The sequence below is a fragment of the Crinia signifera genome, chromosome 3 (genome assembly GCF_055691185.1).
Source record: "Crinia signifera chromosome 3, ASM5569118v1, whole genome shotgun sequence".
In the NCBI taxonomy this organism is placed as follows: Eukaryota; Metazoa; Chordata; class Amphibia; order Anura; family Myobatrachidae; genus Crinia; species Crinia signifera.
Window position 1 is genome coordinate 118,004,423 of NC_139219.1, and position 19,237 is coordinate 118,023,659.

Sequence of the window (19,237 nt, forward strand, 5' to 3'; positions counted from 1 at the left end):
TTTCTTTCAAACTTTGATTTTCTCAACTGATAAAATGTGAAAACCAACATCATTGAATCTCGCTGGGGCCTCCAACTGATAAAGCAGATATTTATCTGATAAGATTAGATATGATTGATAACCCAAACTTGTATATATTTACCTTATTACCTTTAAATATAATGGCAACGCTGAAATGATTGCACACCCACACAACCTTGTTATAAAAGGTATGACAATGCTTTACTTAAAGAATAGCTTCATTACAGGTATTTGCAAATGCAGACTAACACAAGAAACATAAAACTGACTAGCTAATACTTAAACAGTAATTCTAAATCAAATCAAAATGGACACCTTTCAAGGACAGTGATCAGCCATGATTAAACCTCCTTCATAGTTACCTCCAGAGACCCCGTGCTTGCTGGTTCTTCCTCAACTGCCTTCTCCCTCCTTCTATCACTCTGATATTTAAACCTTTATCACATTAATTAATTACTCATAAGCATTGAGTCTTAATGGAAAGCTCTGCTTTCAATCATGATGTCATAATTAACCCAACACCCAACTTCAGTGGCCTTGTGGGTCTACGCATGTGTGGCCTTGTTCCCATATTATTCAGTTTGTGGAGAATAACTTTCTGTCCTTGCTACATTATACTGTCAACATCACATTCTTAAGCTTCTAAAACCAAAAACAATTCCCTATAAGAAATCACTCTTACAGCACTGTTCTGAATGATCAGCCATTTTGTAATATTATTATGCAAGTCATGGTTCAACAAAATGGCTGCGGCTTCTAACCAACACCTGCTGCTTAGCGCAAAGGGTAGGCCTCATACGCAGTGAATAGTACATTGTGCAACAAGCTAAAGTCATCTGCAGCAATAATAGCAATATTTGAGAAAACAGAGTATGACAAAAGTATATAATTATTGATGCGTTATTTCAGTTTTAACACTAGTAAGGGAACGGGGGTCCCACGTCGCATGGATAAAGATATCCATTTTTACTACATGTTATATGTTTAATGTCTGTTATATTTTCGCTACATTTTATCTATCTAATTAAATAAAGGTTACATTTTAATACGTATTCTTTTGGTGCACCACACAGTGACATCCCGTTTCTGTCCCCATGAACTTCTGCTCTAATTAGCTGTCCAGTGGTAGCACACCCTCCAGACTTTATTGAGTTGTACTCCCAATACATACATGAGGGGCCGATACTTATGACGAAAACTTACCTCCTGTGCGATTGACATACCCATTTCCCCCTTCTCCCCTTCTATTGTTCCACATACATAACTAGGCCACATCCCTTTTATTAAACCACACACCCTTTTTGTGGCAAATTTATTTTTCTTTGCACTGGGAGATAAATTGTCTAGAAGCGGTCCTGTGTATGTGCTCACATGCCCAAACCAGTGTTAGGTAAGGAAAAATTCATGTGGGTGATATGCAAATGACCCACCTCTATTGAATTTGTTGCCCAAGACTTTGTAGGTGTGGTATATGGTCCCGACAGTCATTAGCCCGATGTCGGGATCCCGACTGGCCGGACACAGACAGCGGGGTGAGCGCAACAAAGCCCCTTGTGGGCACGGTGGCTCGCTATGTTCGCCACCTATTCTATTCTCCCTCTATGGGCGGGATGTACTAAAGGGAAAATGCGGTAAAACGGGGGTTATGTACCAATACCCGTCCGCCCTGTTTTCGCCAGGCAGGGTATCGCCACCCCCTGGGTGGCGATACCTTATAGAAGCCTATGGGCTTCTTTTCGCCCGCCCGCCGCAACCCCGCCACCCCCCCTTTCCCCCTCCCTTGGGCTTACCTTCTTGCAGGTAAGCCCTTCCTCCCCCTATCTACGCAGCCGGACTTCCTTCCGGCTGCAGGGGGAGGAGGAGGCGCCGGGGACAGCCTGCTTAGCTGCCCCTGGGCATGTAGGCATCAGGAGCCGGCAGGGAGGAGACGGAGACCCCCCGCAGACAGGGCCGGTGCAAGGCACCGGAGCGCCCCAGGCGAGTCGGGCTGGGGGCGCCCCGGTGCCGGGGGGGGTGGGGGGTGGTACCTGTCGTTCGGCGCTGTCTATTTAAATCTGGCGGCGGAGGCAGCGGGGGTCCCAGCAGTCTATTAAAAATCACGAGCGCTATCCGCCGGGCTATGCGGAAGCGCTTCTAGTGTGAAAACACTGGCAGCACGCTGATTGGCTGAGATCAGCGTGCGCCGTGCTGCCAGAGTTTTCACACTAGAAGCGCTTCCGCATAGCCCGGCGGATAGCGCTCGTGATTTTTAATAGACTGCAGGGACCCCCGCTGCCTCCGCCGCCAGATTTAAATAGACAGCGCCGTAGCTAGGACAGGTACCCTGGCGGCATTTTCCGCCCTCCAGTGGCCGGCGCCCTAGGCAAATGCCTAGGTTTGCCTAGTGGTGGCGCCGGCCCTGCCCGCAGACCACAGTACAGGTATCGCAGGGGGTCTCCGTTACCGCACCGCGATGCCAGCCGCATGTTAGTACATATGCGCTTGCATCGCGGCGGACACCCGGCGAAGGGTGTATATTAATACATCCCGCCCTATGTGAGTCGTGGTACCCCACGAGGGAGAATAGCCGGTGGCCTTCGGGACCCCGAGTGTTTGGGTTTTGACTGTCCGGCACCTGACTCGTTAAATAAAAAGTGAATAAGAATAGGCTTGAATAGGAAGTGAAGAAGCTGACTTCAGCCTCCTGCCAGCAGCAATTGTTGGGATATGTGTTCTCAGCTGGCAATTGCGTCATTAAATCACAATTTATTTGCCAAAGCTTTTTCAGAGCTTTCCCTATTTAGCAAACTTCATGTTTGGGGACAATTTTTTATTAACATTTAACAATACACTGCCAATGACCCACACTAAATAGCCGCAGGCTCTCTACTCTCTTCACTATAAACTCCCAACCCTTCACCACACGCTCACTTTTACATGGGAGAACGGTCAGTTATCATCTCGGGTGCATTGTGCATTCCAGTTTAGCACCGCCCTTCACTGTGACGAGTCCAAGATAAGTCGCGGTGCGGTGACGTTTTTTTTTTTTTATAATAAAGAAACATCACTACTACGCGACTTTTTTTGGCGTTTCATCGTGCCGGACGGCAGCGGGATTTTGCCGGGCAAAGCTCCCGACGAAATTAGCGTGGAGAGAACACTGTGAGTCTGTAGATGAAAAGCGCAGTGTTTTGTCCCCATTATCATTTCTAAGTTGGCTGTTTTTATATTTATCTTTTTAAACTGCGTGCTTTTATGTTTATTTCTTTAGAATATGAAGCGAGTGCGAACAGAGCAGATCCAGCTGGCTTTAACCTGCTATCTCAAACGCCGTCATTATCTGGATATAGATGGGTCTATAAAGCAAGGACTACGACTTTGCCAGACTTCGGAGGAGATGGCTACTAATTTGATTGGTACGTTGGTTGTATTATAAAAATAAAAAGTGCGTGTATATATCTATATATAGCACAAGGTGGCACTCAAAAGTGGTGTAACTAGGTGTGGTGCAAAGTCCATACAGTAGATAAATTACATTACTTTCCTCCCTTGTTGGGTAACACAAGAAACCAGCACTCAGGTTAGAGGTACAAAAATGTATGTATTCAGAAGCAGGGCATATTAAGCATATAGTGGCTGACCCAATAGCCGCTTGCTAGAGATAAGTGTTGATAGATAGATACAGTATATACATCTCTATCTCTGTGTGCGTGTACATGTGGTAGGGAATATAGGTTGTAAGCTCCACTGGGGCAGGGACTGATGTAAATGTCCTGCCTGCAACAGTATGGTCTCATGTATACAGACTGTAACCCTGCATGGTAGGCATGCATGAATTGTAGGGAGGTTAGACTTCTGTGTATAGTAGGGCCCCAAAGTCACCTGCTCTGTGGAGGAAGGGGTATGGTAATTTGAAGGTCACCTGCATTAATATCTAATGCTGCTTTCAGACCGCAAAACTGGCTTTGACCCTGTATTTGAAAACATTTCCAAAAACGGGTCTGCCAGGTAAAATCCCTTTCACACCGCATCTCTTAAACGGTATATTACCGTTTAAGTGCGTTTTTTTGGCACTGGCAGACCTGTTTTTGGAAACTTTCCAAAAACAGGGTCAAAGCCAGTCTTCAGCGCCCCCCCCCCCCCTTGCGGGTTAACACACACAATCCCCCCCCCTCTAGGACTAACAACCCCCCCAATGTGTTTAAGAACACCCCCCCCGCATTGTGTTTAAGATAACCCCCCCCCCCCCCCGTGAAGCCGGTACCTCCTGAGTTTGCAGATGATCCCGGCATCCGCAGTACTGTATGGATGGCTGGCTGCGCTTATGAAAAAAAAAAGGGACTTTCTGAAAATGGCTGCCCCATAGGAAAACCAGTTTAAAAAAAACTGTCTTTCGTATGGGGGCAGCCATTTTCCGAAGTCACTTTTCTTATAAGAAAAGTGACTTTCGGAAAATGGCTGCCCCCATACGAAAGACAGGTTTTTTTTTAAATGGGTTTTCCTATGGGGCAGCCATTTTCAGAAAGTCCCTTTTTTTTTTCATAAGCGCAGCCAGCCATCCATACAGTACTGCGGATGCCAGGATCATCTGCAAACTCAGGAGGTACCGGCTTCACGGGGGGGGGGGGTGTTTTCTTAAACACAATGCGGGGGTCAGGGATGTTAACCCGCGCGGGGGGCAGCGGCGGGCTCCAGTGCAATGAATATTTAATGAGTTAATTAAATATTCACTGCGCTGAATTTAGGACCCATTATTGGCTGGGTCCTAAATACCGTTCAGACCTGATTTTGATACCAAAATACCGGGTCTGAAACTGGTAGGACCCTCCATTTTAACCGTTTTACAAAAATGGCTTTTTTAAACGGTTAAGTGGTCCTGCACCTTTCAGACTGCACAGATTACCGTTTTAAAACGGTAAAAAATCTGCAAAATACAGTTTTTTAAGTGCGGTCTGAAAGGGGGCATTACTTACACAGAATGCTGTACCATTTGCTTACATATTAGTGTGATTACTGCAGGGGGAATACGAGCGGCGTTCTGGACCCACTGACCTCAATAAAGTGGGTGGGCCAAGCCGATGCCTTAACTGTTGGGGGGCGTGCCCAAGACATAGTTTCTGGGCTTCCCCCCCAGGCTCTCCGGCCAATGAGGAAAGCAATTTGATGTAGAAGAAGTAAAGGTCATAGCTGTGAGGAATTTTGATCACATGCTGTCTGGCCTATTTCTAAGATCAGGGGTGGCTTGTTCTTGAGAATCTTCCAACAGCTCATGTTTTCCAGACTACGGGGGTCGATTAACCCCGAAGAGTGAGAGTTGCGTTCGGGTGCTTTTTATGCAAAAAATGGCACCCCAATTAACACTTACTCGCACCCTTCACAGGGCCAAATTCACTAAAAATGTGCAAACACTTTTCAACTAATTCGTCCTGCCATAAAATACGCTCGGTGTCATGATGATTTGCAACTTGTGAATCATCTGCACCGTTCGGGGTAAATAGGATCTAGCCCTACCTGTGGGTCTTGTTTATTTCAGTGCTACTGGTGAAGACTTTAGTTTCAATCCTGGCAGGATGACTTAATTGACACCTCCATCAAATCCACATTCCCCCATGCTTGCCTCTAACACTGAAATAGAAATCAATTTTAATTTAAAGTGGTCGATCATATTAACCCCGAAGGGTGCAAGTTGCCATTCAGATGCTGTTTTAACGCTGGAAACAGCACCCAAATTAACCCTAACTCGCACCCTTCGCAGGGCCGAATTTGCTGAAAATTGCTTTCGCCCCTATGGAGGTGCAAACAATTTATTTTTTTTTTTAGCTAATTTGGCCCGCTGTAAAGTGCACACGGTGTTGTGATGATTCGGAACTCGTAATCATCCACACCGTTGATGATTCAGTGGCCAGTATTCTAACATATATTTTCAGATATACCGCAGAATGATAGCGCACAGCCACCATCTTTTTGGTTTGCCTCTAACACACCTGCCCTTAACCTCACCAGTCTTATCCCAACCCCTCCATGCCCCAACTGCTCCCTACCTCCAACAACTGCTAACTACCCCTAAAGCACCCAACTGCTATATGCTGTATGTACTGCTCAAGCTGCTGCCTCACCCCACCCCCAGAACTGTCTGAATTGCTGCCCGATGAGACCCAGAAACTTTGCAGTAGGACTCGATTCTTTAAAGTGAGGGGTCAGTGTTACCCACATTTATTTATAGCACCATCACTGCTTTAGCAACTAAAACAATTTACATCAGACAACCAAATTGCATGGTCTGCCTCCCCCCGCTATGAGATGACGTGTGAAATGTAATGCCATTGGCGGCAGTGAATGATGTCTGCCGAACGTGGACATTTTTTGTTTTCTCCTTCAGGGTTCCTGGGTCCCATGTGGATTACAGGAGAAAGCGTCTGTGCATCTGCTTCCTGCAGGCACCACCAAAAAACTGCAGAGCCTAGCATGGGCTAGGCTCTGCAGTTTTTTGGTGGTGCCTGCAGGAAGCAGATGCACAGACGCTTTCTCCTGGGATTGCTTAATAGCAATCCTAAGCTTATGAAGTAAATTTTTACGTTTATATTTTTCTAATATTTTATTATGAGTGACCATATTGCCAGTGATTTGTTTGTTCTGCGGTGATAAATCGCCGGGTGCATCCTCCCATGTTCAGCTCCCTAATGGTTGTAGGAGCATGCTCCTGCGACCAGCTGTTTCCCTCTGTGTCTCCCCCGACAGAGTCTCCTTTTCATTAGCGACCATCTCAGGTCACTGATGAAAACGCAATTTTGCTTTCAATTATCCTGGTGACAGCTTGACATGTAGGATGTAGGAGGGTCCATCGGAGACAGGCACTTATGCTAAACCTTTCAGAGATGAAGGCTTCTCCCTTCCTCATCCCATCATGCTTCAGTTCGTTTTAGGTGCCCACAGGAGTGGGTGCTATGCTGAACAGGGCTGCTGGAGCAGCCATTATAGAGTTAGCTAGGTGTTTGTTGTTTTATTAATTTTTACACTTAGTTAGGTAGGCGCAGTGTGAGGATTCTACAGGGGCTGACAGAAGGGCGTCCTGTCAGCACCCTGTGTGCAGAGAGACACTGTCTGGTCTCTCTGCACAGCGCTTATAACTTCTTCGCAAAAGAAGTTTCCTGAGCCGGCTCCCCGCAGGGGGGGATCATGGGTGAAGGCGCCCTCCGCGATGGTGGCCGCCATCTTGTGGTTTGTCACAGGAGCCCGGAGGAGGGTGATTCCAAGCGGTCCCTAGCCGAGGGGAGTCACTTGGGAGAGGAGATATCACAGCAGGAGCAGTTACAGGAGGTGATTGGCGCCAAAAGCCACAGACCCCGCTGTAGCAGGGACTTGGTCTCTTCCTGCACTCTGCTGTTTGGCACCTTTTTTTTTTTCCTGGCAGAGTGACTGGATACACCTGCAGACCAGCAGACAGATAAGTACTGGCATACATTGACTTAGTATTGATCACCTGACATTGCACTCTGTTTTTAAACTTGACAGAAATGCATGACATCTGCTGACATGGGGGAGGGAGCCCTTTCCACATTGAGCAATTGTAAATTATGTGGGCTTGATTTAACCCCTGAACAGATAACCCAAGGGGATATTTGCTCTGTATGTGCAGCTGTACCCAGGGGAGCACAAGCTCAGAAGGGAGAACAGCTAGAACCTCAGTGGGCTGCGGCCCTAGGTAGGTTACTGCTTTAGTGCATGTTTTAAATAAGCAGAGGGTTGAGCTGGTTGTTTACCCTAGACAGGGGTGGCCAAACCTGTCATCAAGATCTACCAATGGTGCATGTTTTCCAGGCAACCTGTGGATCTATAGTAGGGATGAATGCAGCAGGTTTGAAAATGTGACAGGTAGTATTGACTACAGCTGTGCACCAGCTAGGTGATCTGGAAAACGTGGACCATTGGTAGATCTCGAGGACAGGTTTGGCCACCCCTGCCATAGACCATTGTCATCTTCTCAACAGTCTTCTGGCTCTATTCCGTTAACCCAAACGGAGCCTGCGTTTTTTTTACAAATTATGCAGAAAACTGCTCAGGGTATTAACAGGCTTAACACCATTATGGAGCTTATTTCAAAGGAGCCGGAGACGGCATTTAGAATGCCAAAAGCTTCCTCACCTGTCCTTTACAGGGAGTCAGAGGGAGAATGCGAGGAGGAAGAGTCATGGGACCAGAGGAGTGATATGGATAATTCTGTCCCTCATGTTGATGATTTGATTTTGGCTGTGAAACAGACTTTGAATTCTTACACAAGGTGTTTTTGAAAGACAGCGCAGAGAGGCTGTAACCTTTACCTCTGATGTGGTTTTACAGGAGCTGTTGGAAGTGGCATGGGAAACCCCTGATAAGAGACTCCAAATGCCAAAACTGTTTCTAAACCTATATCCCATGCTGGAGGAGCATGTCAAATTATGGGAAAAGTTCCCTTGGTAGACGCACCAGTGGCCAGGCTATCAAAGGCTACTGTACTACCTGTTCAAAGTGGTGCGGCGTTCAAACAAAAATGACAAAAAATTAGAAGGTTTACTAAAAGCAATTTTTGAAGGTGTGGGTTATACCCTTAGGCCGTTGATTGCTTCTGCATGGGTGTCCAAGGCTATGATTGTGTGGGCAGACTCCATGTGTGCTTTGTTGCAACCTGATTCAGAACCTTTATCTCTAGCTGAGAAAATTAAAGCGACGGCAGAATACAATTTGGAAGCTGGTAAGGAGGCTATTACTATGGCGTCTAAGGTGTCAGCAGTCTCTGTGACTGCACGGAGAGCATTGTGGCTCAGTTCATGGGAGGCAGACGAGTCAAAAAAGTCTTTGGAGGTCTTGCCCTTTAAGGGTGATTTATTGTTTGGTTCTGAGTTGGAGGCCATTATAAATCAAGCTACCGGTGGAGAAAGTACTTTTCTACCTACTCCAGCAGCAAAGCAGCATACTAGATTTTCTGCTTTTCGCTCGTTCTTTCGTCACTCCGCCAGAGGAGGTGCATCCTTTAAAGGACAGTCCAGTAGAGGATGTTTTCAGGCGGGAAAAGCTCCCAAATCCCGATTTGGAGCTTTCACAAAGAAGCAGGCTTCCAAGGGGGAGGAGAAGCCTTCAGCATGACTGCCAGGAGACTCCCCATTCCGTTCTCAGGGTGGGGGGTTGCCTCTCGCAGTTCCGGGACATCTGTGCCTTATTAGACCAGGATCCTTCGGTGCTCAATGTAGTCTCCCAGGATTACAGGATAAACCTAAAAGGAGTTCCTCCAAAAAGGTTCCTGCCTACACCGTTGCCCAGAGAGGCGCACCTCAGAGCGGCCCTATTGAGCAGTCTCTCGTACAAAAGGGTGTGGTGGTTCCCGTACAGCGAGAGGACAGAAAGAAGGGGTTCTACTCAATTATTTTTCAAACCAGACAATTCGTTCAGACCAATTCTAAATTTTGAAGTCATTAAATCTTCATTTGTGGGTCGATCATTTCAAGATGGAATCCTTATGGTCGGTACAGCTGAGCCTAGAACCAGGGGAATTCTTGGCGTCTGTGGATATCCAAGATGCGTATTTACACATTCCTAACTGTGCAGATCATCAGTCTCTACTGAGGTTTGCGATAGGTTATCTACATCTACAGTTTCAGGCGCTGCCTTTTGGACTGGCTACCGCCCCAAGGGTGTTTACAAAGATCATGGTGATGATGACAGCAGTCCTCCGTCAAAAAGGAATTGTTATAATTCCATATTTGGACAATCTGTTGTTCAAGGCGGAGTCTGCAGAGAAATTACAACTGGACCTGTTAGTGGCCATTCAGTTTTTGCAGGATCATGGCTGGATACTGAACCTGCAGAGACTTCAATTCCTGGGAGTTATTCTGGATACATTGAGTGTTTCTGCCGGAAGCAAAAGCAATGAATATTTGTCAACTAATTTGGCAAATCCTGGGGCCACCGGACCCTATTATTTAAAATGGTTAGGAAAGATGGTGGCTACGCTCGAGACCCTACAGTACGCCAGGTTTCATTCTCGACTGTTTCTCTTTCAATGGTCCTGGTGACACAGCTCAACATTGGGATGAGCCAGGCACCTATCTTAAAGCTTTTGGAGGGTAGGCTCCTCCCTTCTGCATCCCAGACTCCTCAGTTCGTGTTAGGTGCCCACTGGAGTGGGTGCTATTCTAAAGGGCTGCCGGAGCAGCCGAAGGATTAGAGTTAGTTAGGAGTTTTTTATTTTATTAACTTTTACACTAGCTAGGTAGGCACAGTGTGAGGATTCTCACTGAATCCTCACACTGACAGCGCAGCAGGAGCTGACAGAAGCGCGTCCTGTCAGCTCGCTGTGCACAGGGGAGACGCTGTCTGGTCTCCCCGTGCAGCGCTTACAGCTTCTATTAAAAAGCTGCCTGGGCTCCGGAGCGCTCAGAAACCGGCTTCACGCTAGGTGGGGATCATGGGGGACAGGCGCTCCGTGATGGCGGCGGCCATTTTCTGCGGAGCTTACACACTGAGCTCCTATATGAGAGGACAGCAGTGTGTTACAGGCATGTTCCAAGTGGTCCCCAGCTGAGGGGGAGACACTGGAACTTGGAGATCCTGCAATGGGAGCGGCTGTCTGGGGGTGGTTGGCGCCAAAAGTCACGGACCCCGCAGCAGCAGGGACTTTGTCTCTTCCCTCACTCTGTTTTGGCGCCATTCGGAATGCTTGCAGCAGAGCTGAGCTGGCTGACAGATCCTGGCAGAGTGATTGGATTTCCTGGACATCGTTTCCCCACATCTGAAGCCTTCAGACAGATAAGTGACTAATACGGAGCCAATGTACTCAAATGCCTGTACAGTGTGCGCTGTGACTGTGTTACTTTTACATCATGTCTGAGCAACAGTCTGTGGCTTTGGGGGAGGGAGCCCTTAATACATTGAGCGCTTGCAGTGTTTGTACACTGAAATTTGTCCCTGAGCAGATGGCCAAGGGGGGCTTGTGTATTACTTGCGCTGCTGTGAGACCCATGGGGAGTGAACCCCAGAGGGTAGAGCAATCGGAGCCTGCGTGGGCCAGTGCCCTGGGCAGGTCTGTGAATGCCTTAGTGCAATTGCTGGACAGGCAGAGTGATGTGTTGGTAGCTTCCCCGAGACCTATGTTATCTCAGCAGTCCTCTGGCTCCTTGCCTCTGACCCAGGCAGATCCTGCTTCTTACAGGTCATGCAGGATACTGCTAAGGGGATCAGCAGGTTTAATGATTTGTTAGACAAATTTGATGGTGACACTGTGGGGACCCCTAAAAGGTATTTTTAAGTGCCATTGCTTGTTGCTGAAGAGGAGGGAGAGTATACAGACATTCCCTGGGATCAGGGTGATGATTCTGAGGATTCCTCGGCCTCAGGGGTGGAGGATTTGATTACTGCTGTAAAACAGGCTTTGAATTTGTCTGTGGAGGATAAAACTCCTGCAAAAGGTGTTTTTAAACGGCGGCGCAAGGAAGCTGTTACCTTCCCTGTGGATGAAGGTTTACAGGATTTATTGGAAGGGGCTTGGAAAACGCCCGATAAAAGGCTGCAGATGCCAAAGAGATTTTTAAGTCTATACCCCATGCCTGAGGCTCATGCAAACCTCTGGGAAAGAGTTCCAGTGGTAGATGCTTCTGTGGCACGGCTATCAAAAGCCACTGTGCTACCTGTCCAGGGGGGGGGGCAGCCTTTAAGGACCCCGTTGACAAGAAGCTGGAAGGTAACCTCAAGGCAATATTTGAAGGGGTGGGCTACACTTTCTGCCCTCTTATAGCATCAGCCTGGGTCTCTAAGGCCATGATTGTGTGGGCCAATGACCTGTGTACTATTTTACATGCTGATCCATGTGTGTTGTTGCTTGCTGAGAAGCTTAAAGCAGCTGCGGAGTATGTGCTTGAGGCGGAGGAGGAAGCTCTCAAAATGGCTTCCAGAGTTTCCACTGTGTCCGTCAATGCCAGGAGAGTGCTTTGGCTTAAAACCTGGGAGGCGGATAACGAATCAAAGAAGGCCTTAGAGGCATTAGCTTTTAAAGGAAAGCTGTTTGGTTCAGAACTGGAAGAGATTATTAAGCAGGCCACGGGAGGCAAAAGTACCTTCCTGCCGGCTCCTGCAGCTAAGCAGACCTCAAGGTTTTCTGCTTTTAGGCCGTCCTTTCGGCCCTCCCCTAGAGGGGGTGCGTCCTTTCGAGGACAGTTTTTTTAGGGGAAAGTTTCAGTCCTCCAGAGGCAAGACCCCAAAGTCTAAATTTGGTTCCTTTCATAAGAAACCGAGCACCAAAGGAGAGGACAAGCCCTCCGCATGACTACCTGGGGAATCTCCCAGCAGTGGTCAAGGTGGGTGGGTGGGTGGGGGGGGGGCGTATGAGATGTTTCAGGGACGCGTGGGCATTGTTGGACCAGGATTCCTGGGTGCTAGACATTGTATCCCAGGGTTACAAAATTCCCTTCAAAGGTCTTCCTCCGAGAAGATTGATTCCTACACCACTGCCAAAGGAGTCTCGGCTCCGTGCTGCTCTTTTGGGGGCGGCTCAATCTCTTAGATAAAGGTGTGGTTATCCCGGTCCCTCGAGCGGAGTGAAAGAAAGGCTTTTATTCCACACTTTTTTTGGTGCCCAAGCCAGACGGGTCTTTCAGACCAATCCTAAATCTAAAAGCCTTGAATCTCCATCTGTGGGTAGACCATTTCAAAATGGAATCTCTACGATCTGTGCTGCTAAGCCTGGACCAGGGAGAATTTTTGGCATCCATGGATGTCCAGGACGCATATCTTCATGTGCCTATCCATCCAGAACATCAGGCTCTCTAGAGGTTTGCGATAGGCGACCCGCATTTGCAATTCCAGGCGTTGCCCTTCGGTCTGGCTACAGCGCCAAGGGTATTCACCAAAATAATGTCAGTAATGGCGGCGGTGCTCCGACTGAGGGGAATCACTGTGATTCCGTATTTGGACGACCTGCTGTTCAAAGAGTCGGAGGAAAAGTTGAGTCACTTGGCAGAAGCTATCAAGTTTTTGCAGGCTCACGGTTGGCTTTTAAATGTACAAAAGTCTCAGTTGGTGCCGTCACAGAGACTCCAGTTCCTGGGAGTTGTCCTGGATACCCATCTGCATCGGGTATTCCTACCAGAGTCAAAAGCCAGGGACCTGGCCTCCTTGGTCCGGGAGATCCTCGGGTCTCAGAGCCCATCGGTTTGGAGGTGTCTCAAACTGTTGGAAGATGGTGGCGTCTTTCGAGACATTACAGTTCGCCAGGTTCCACTCTCGAGTGTTCCAGTTGAACATCCTGACATCTTGGTCGGGGAATACTCAGACCATGAAGTTAGAGCACATAGTGTTGTCTCCAGAAACACGGTCTTCCCTGCATTGGTGGATGGAGGTGGATTCCCTTCAGTGGGGTCGGTCTCTGCAGTCCTGGGACTCGCTGGTAGTCACTACCGACGCCAGTCTCAGGGGCTGGGGGGCAGTGGTTTTGGACCTGCGCCTGCAGGGCTTATGGACCTCGGAGGAGTCTGCCTTGCCGATCAATATCCTGGAACTGCGGGCTGTGTGGAAGGTGATATCTCTGGCAGGAGAAAGATTGCAGGGTCTTCCTTTGAGGATTCAGACCGACAATGCCACGGCTGTGGCGTACCTGAATCATCAGGGAGGCACACGCAGCAAGCTGGCCATGTGGAAGGTTTCCCAGATTTTTTAATGTTCCAGCGTTGTCAGCGATATTCATCCCAGGGGTGGAGAATATCGAGGCCGATTTCCTGAGCAGGGAGGAGCTGCTGGAAGGGGAGTGGAGCCTGAACCCACAGGTATTTCTTCAGATTACATTGAAGTGGGGAACTCCGGATGTGGACCTGATGGCATCAAGGTTCAATCATCAGGTGCCCAGGTTCTATGCCAGGACGAGAGATCCACGAGCCGAAGCAGTGGATGCTATGACCATCCCCTGGGAGGGGAATCTGCTTTATGTCTTCCCGCCGTTTCCAATGCTGGCGAGAGTATTGAAATAAGTCCAGGCCCAAGTAATTTCGGTGATTCTAGTGGCCCCAGATTGGCCAAGGAGGTCCTGGTACTCGAGGCTTCAGAGATTCTGTGGACTCGTGGCATCTACCTCTGAGGTCAGACCTGTTAAACCAAGGGCCGTTCAATCACCTGGATTCAGCTCGGCTAAATTTGACGGCTTATCTGTTGAGACCGCCATCTTGAAGAACAAGGGGTTCTTGGAAGCTGTGGTTAACACCATGGTGAAAGCTAGGAAGTGAGTGTCTTCTGCAAACTATTATAGGGTCTGGAAGACCTATATTAGGTGGTGTGAAAGGCAGAAGTCGCACACATCGCAATTTCGATTGTCTAAATTGCTGGAGTTTTTGCAGGATGGCTTCTCATCTGGGTTAAGCCTTCAGTCACTCAAGGTACAGATCTCGGCCTTGTCAATTTATTTCCAGAAAAGGATAGCATTGTTACCGGAGGTGCAGGGCAACAAGCAACCAGTGGCTCCATGGGATTTATCGCTGGTTCTGGAGTGTCTTCAAATGGCGCCTTTTGAGCCGTTGAGGTCGGCTGACCTTAAGTTCCTTACATGGAAGCTTGTATTTTTGTTGGCGGTTGCGTCAGCAAAGAGAGTATCGGAGTTGGGAGCATAGTCCTGCAAGTCTCCCTTCCTTATATTTCATGATGACAGGGCTGTTCTTCGAACAGTACCCCAATTTTTGCCAAAAGTAGTCTCTGCTTTTCATTTAAATCAGGAGATAGTTCTACCTGTGTTTCAACCCCCAGAGGGTTCAAGAAAAAGGGACAAATTGAGGAATTTGGATGTTGTGCGCGCCTAGCGCATTTATGTGGACAGGGTGAAGGGTGTCAGGAAGACTGACACTTTGCTAGTCTTGTATGATGTGCACAAGATTGGTTGGCCTGCCTCTAAGCAGACCATTGCTAGGTGGTTGCGTTCTGTCATTGTGCATATAATATGTGCAGGCGTTTGTACTGAGTTAATGTATTCCATTGGCTTTGAAAGATTGAACTGAGGAGTCTGGGATGCAGAAGGGAGGAGCCTACCCTCCAAAAGCTTTAGGATAGGTGCCTGGCTCCTATGGACCCTCCTACATCCCAATGTTGAGCTGTGTCACCAGGACCATATCAGAGAAAGGGATTCGAACGGTAAGTTCTTACAAAAATCCCTTTTTCAGTGGAACATACTGGCGAGTTGGTCAGGGAACACCAAGAAGATGAAAACAGAAAAAGTGGTGTTGACACCAGAGACACGATAAGATCTAAGATGGTGGACGGATATGAACTCTCTCCAGTGGGGTCGATCCCTGCAGTCTTGGGAGTGGCTGGTGGTCACCACCGATGTCAGTCTCAGAGGCTGGGGCACTGTAACTCTGGATTTGATATTGCAGGGCCTGGGGTCCAGGGAGGAATCAGTGCTTCCAATCAATGTATTGGAGTTACGGGCTGTCTGGAGGACTTTGTCTCAAGCGGCGGAGAAGCTAAAGGGGTTTCCCATCTGCATACAGTCGGACAATACCATGGCTGTGGCATATTTGAACCATCAAGGGGGGGAACTCTCAGCAAGATGGTGATTCTGGAGGTGTCTTGGATTCTCAAATGGGCGGAAGTCAATGTCCCAGCCTTATCTGCAGTGTTCATTCCGGGAGTCAAAAATGTGGAAGCGGACTTCTTGAGCAGAGAGGAACTGCTAGAAGGGGAATGGGCACTGCACCCTCAGGTATATTAGCTGATTGTGGACTTGTGGGGCCTTCCGGAAGTGGACTTGATGACGTCAAGATCCAATTGTCAAGTAACCAGGTTCTGTTCCAGGACCAGGGATCCACTAGCGTGGGCGGTGGATGCAATGATGACACCTTGGACCGTCAAGTTAGCTTATGTTTTCCCTCCGTTTCCGATGATTGCCTGGGTGTTGAAGAGCGTGAGATCCCAGGGGACTCAGGTCATCATCATAGCTCCGTATTGGCCAAAGATCCTGGTTCTCCATCATTCGGAGGTTATTGACAGCGTTGTGGAATCTACCTCTACGTCCAGGCCTGCTAAGACAGGATCCATATTTTCATCAGGACCTAGTTCAGCTGAGTTTAACGACCTGGCTCTTGAAACCTCCATCTTAAAGAAAAAGGGGTTTTAGGAAGCCGTTATTGCTACAATGATAAAAGCAAAAAAAAAGCCGGTGTCTTCAGCAAATTACTACCGAGTATGGAAAACATACATTAGGTGGTGTGAGAGGCAGAGGTCTCACACTTCAAGATTTAATGTTTCCAGATTACTGGAGTTCTTACAGGATAGGTTTTCTTCAGGACTGAGTTTACAGTCTCTGAAGGTTCAGAATTCAGCCTTGTCCATTTTCTTTCAGAAAAAAAGTTGCTTTAATTCCAGAGGTGCAGACTTTTCTGCAAGGGGTTATGAGATTGAAACTGGATAGCCTAGCATGGAGGCAGGGTTATAGGGGAGATGAGCCAGGTGTGATGGGAAGCACGGAAAGCTTTGGAGAAGTTGGTGCCCGGTCCTCTGGACCTGCCTACAAATCCGATGTAATGCCTGTGGGTCCAGGAAAGGGATTTAACCGAAGGCAGGTTTTACCATAACTCCCCCTTTAAAAAAAAAATAAAAAAATCCCATATATGTTTTTCTGTAGTGTATATCCTTCCTGAGCCATGATTCTTTCACCTAAGGCAGTGGTCTCCAACCTTTTTTGGGTCGGGAGCTACTCGCGACAAAATAAACCGCCCGAAGAGCTACTAAAGTAAAAAATGTTAAAAAATCTGCATAATATAAAAAAAAACACACTGCAATGCCCCAGACATAATATGGCACACACTGTAATGTCCAATATGTCACAAACATAGCTCCCAACACTGGAGGCAGAGGAGAAGAGACATCTACGTGTGCCAAAGGCACGCGTCAAAAATTAGAGGGTTCAGCTACTACCGTGGAACTCCTGCGAGGCTACATCCCCCATTTTTTCCGCTATGGGGGCATGGTCAGCTCTCTAAGAGCTGTAGCCACATAGGGTGCGGCCATGGAAAATGGGGGTGTGATACACATATGCCCTCAATAGTGCAGTGCCAGATACACATGACCCCAATAGTGCAGTCCGTGATACCCATTATAAATATGCCCCGCACCGTGATGCTCCATTATACAAATGCCCCGCACCGTGATGCTCCATTATACAAATGCCCCACACCGTGATGCACCATTATACATATGCCACACACCGTGATGCACCATTATACATATGCCACACACCGTGATGCTCATTATACATATGTCACACACCGTGATGCACCATTATACATATGCCACACACCGTGATGCTCCATTATACATATGCCACACCGTGATGCTCCATTATGCATATGCCACAATGTGAAGCTCCATTATACAAATGCCCCACAGTGTGATGCTCCATTATACATATGCCACACACACAATGCCCATTATACATATGACACACACCGTGATGCACCATTATACATATGCCACACCCCGTGATACTCCATTATACATATGCCACACCGTGATGCTCCATTATGCATATGCCACAATGTGAAGCTCCATTATACAAATGCCCCACAGTGTGATGCTCCATTATACATATGCCACACACACAATGCCCATTATACATATGCCACACACCGTGATGCTCCATTATACATATGCCACACCGTGATGCTCCATTATGCATATGCCACAATGTGAAGCTCCATTATACAAATGCCCCACAGTGTGATGCTCCATTATACATATGCCACACACAATGCCCATTATACATATGCCCCACACCGTGATACTCCATTATACATATGCCACACCGTGATGCTCCATTATACATATGCCACACCGTGATGCTCCATTATACATATGCCACACCGTGATGCTCCATTAATCATATGCCACACACTGTGATGCTCATTAACCCCTTCCCGACATTTGACGTACATTTACGTCATGGCCGGGATGTACTTCCCGACACATGGCATAAATGTACGTCATGACTTTAAACTGTCACTGCGTCTAGAGACGCAGTGACAGAGGGACGATGTCTGCTGTCCCTGACAGCAGACATGTCCCTGCATGCCCAGGGGGGGCTGCGATGCCGCCCCCCCGTCGGCGATCGCTGTGATTGGCTGTTCAGTGTGAACAGCCATTCACAGCGTTTTCCTGTGTTACCAGCGAATCAGACGCTCGGTAACACAGGTGTCAATCACCGCCGGGCGTCAGGGGGCATGAGGGGGTCATCGGTGACGATGACACCTCACCCCACCTGCCCCCAAGGCTGTGATTGGTCCGTCGGACCGACAGCCAATCACAGCCAAGGCGCGACATTTAAACTAACAGTGACTGCGATGCAGACGCCATTCCGGTCTGGAATAGCGTGCAGAGCGGTCACCGTGCCTATCTGCCGTGATACTGACCTGATCCTTGCTAATACTTACCTGATCCTTGCAAATACCTTACCTGATTACCTGATCACTGCTTGTAGCGTGCTGGACGCTTCCTGGATCTGACTTCTTGGGACTTCCTGCTGCTGCTGCAGTGTGATAGAGAGATAGAGAGAGAGATAGAGAGATAGTGACAGAGAGAGCTATATTTTGTGTCTGCTACCCCCCCTTTTTGGGGGTGCAGGTTTTTTTTATACATAAATAACTGTCAGTGCTGCTGCTGCAGTGTCATAGAGTGATAGATAGTGAGAGATAGAGAGATTTGTGTCTGCTACCCCCCCTTTTTGGGGGTGCAGGTTTTTTATATATATAACTGTCAGTGCTGCTGCTGCAGTGTCATAGAGTGATAGATAGTGATAGATAGTGAGAGATAGAGAGTGTATTTTGTGTCTGCTACCCCCCCTTTTTGGGGGTGCAGGTTTTTTTTTATACATATAACTGTCAGTGCTGCTGCTGCAGTGTCCTAGAGTGATAGATAGTGATAGATAGTGATAGATAGTGAGAGATAGTGAGAGATAGTGAGAGATAGTGAGAGATAGTGAGAGATAGTGAGAGATAGTGAGAGATAGTGAGAGATAGTGAGAGATAGTGAGAGATAGTGAGAGATAGTGAGAGATAGTGACAGAGAGTGTATATTTTGTGTCTGCTACCCCCCCTTTTGTGCTGATCAGTATATCTGTGCTGATCAGCAACTTTTTGGGGGCGCAGGTTTTTTTTTTTTTTTTTTATATATATATATATATATATATATATATATATATATATATATATATATATACCTGTCAGTTGCTGCCAGTTGC

The 19,237-nt window shown here is 47.7% G+C and overlaps 1 protein-coding gene across 4 annotated transcripts in view; it reads left to right on the top strand.

Moving 5' to 3' along the window:
- The first annotated feature begins 3,018 nt into the window (after positions 1-3,018).
- The window catches only part of TAF5L (TATA-box binding protein associated factor 5 like), a 315,508-nt gene continuing 299,289 nt past the window's right edge, over positions 3,019-19,237 (top strand). Inside the window, exons 1-2 of one of the 4 annotated variants that reach the window (XM_083176418.1) lie at positions 3,019-3,162; positions 3,272-3,416. In XM_083176418.1, coding sequence (XP_083032544.1) covers positions 3,275-3,416 — 142 coding nt within the window. In that variant the 5' untranslated portion in view covers positions 3,019-3,162; positions 3,272-3,274. Of the gene's footprint in view, positions 3,163-3,271; positions 3,417-19,237 lie in introns of those variants that run through there. The other 3 variants (XM_083176416.1, XM_083176415.1, XM_083176412.1) reach the window with 3 other exon arrangements.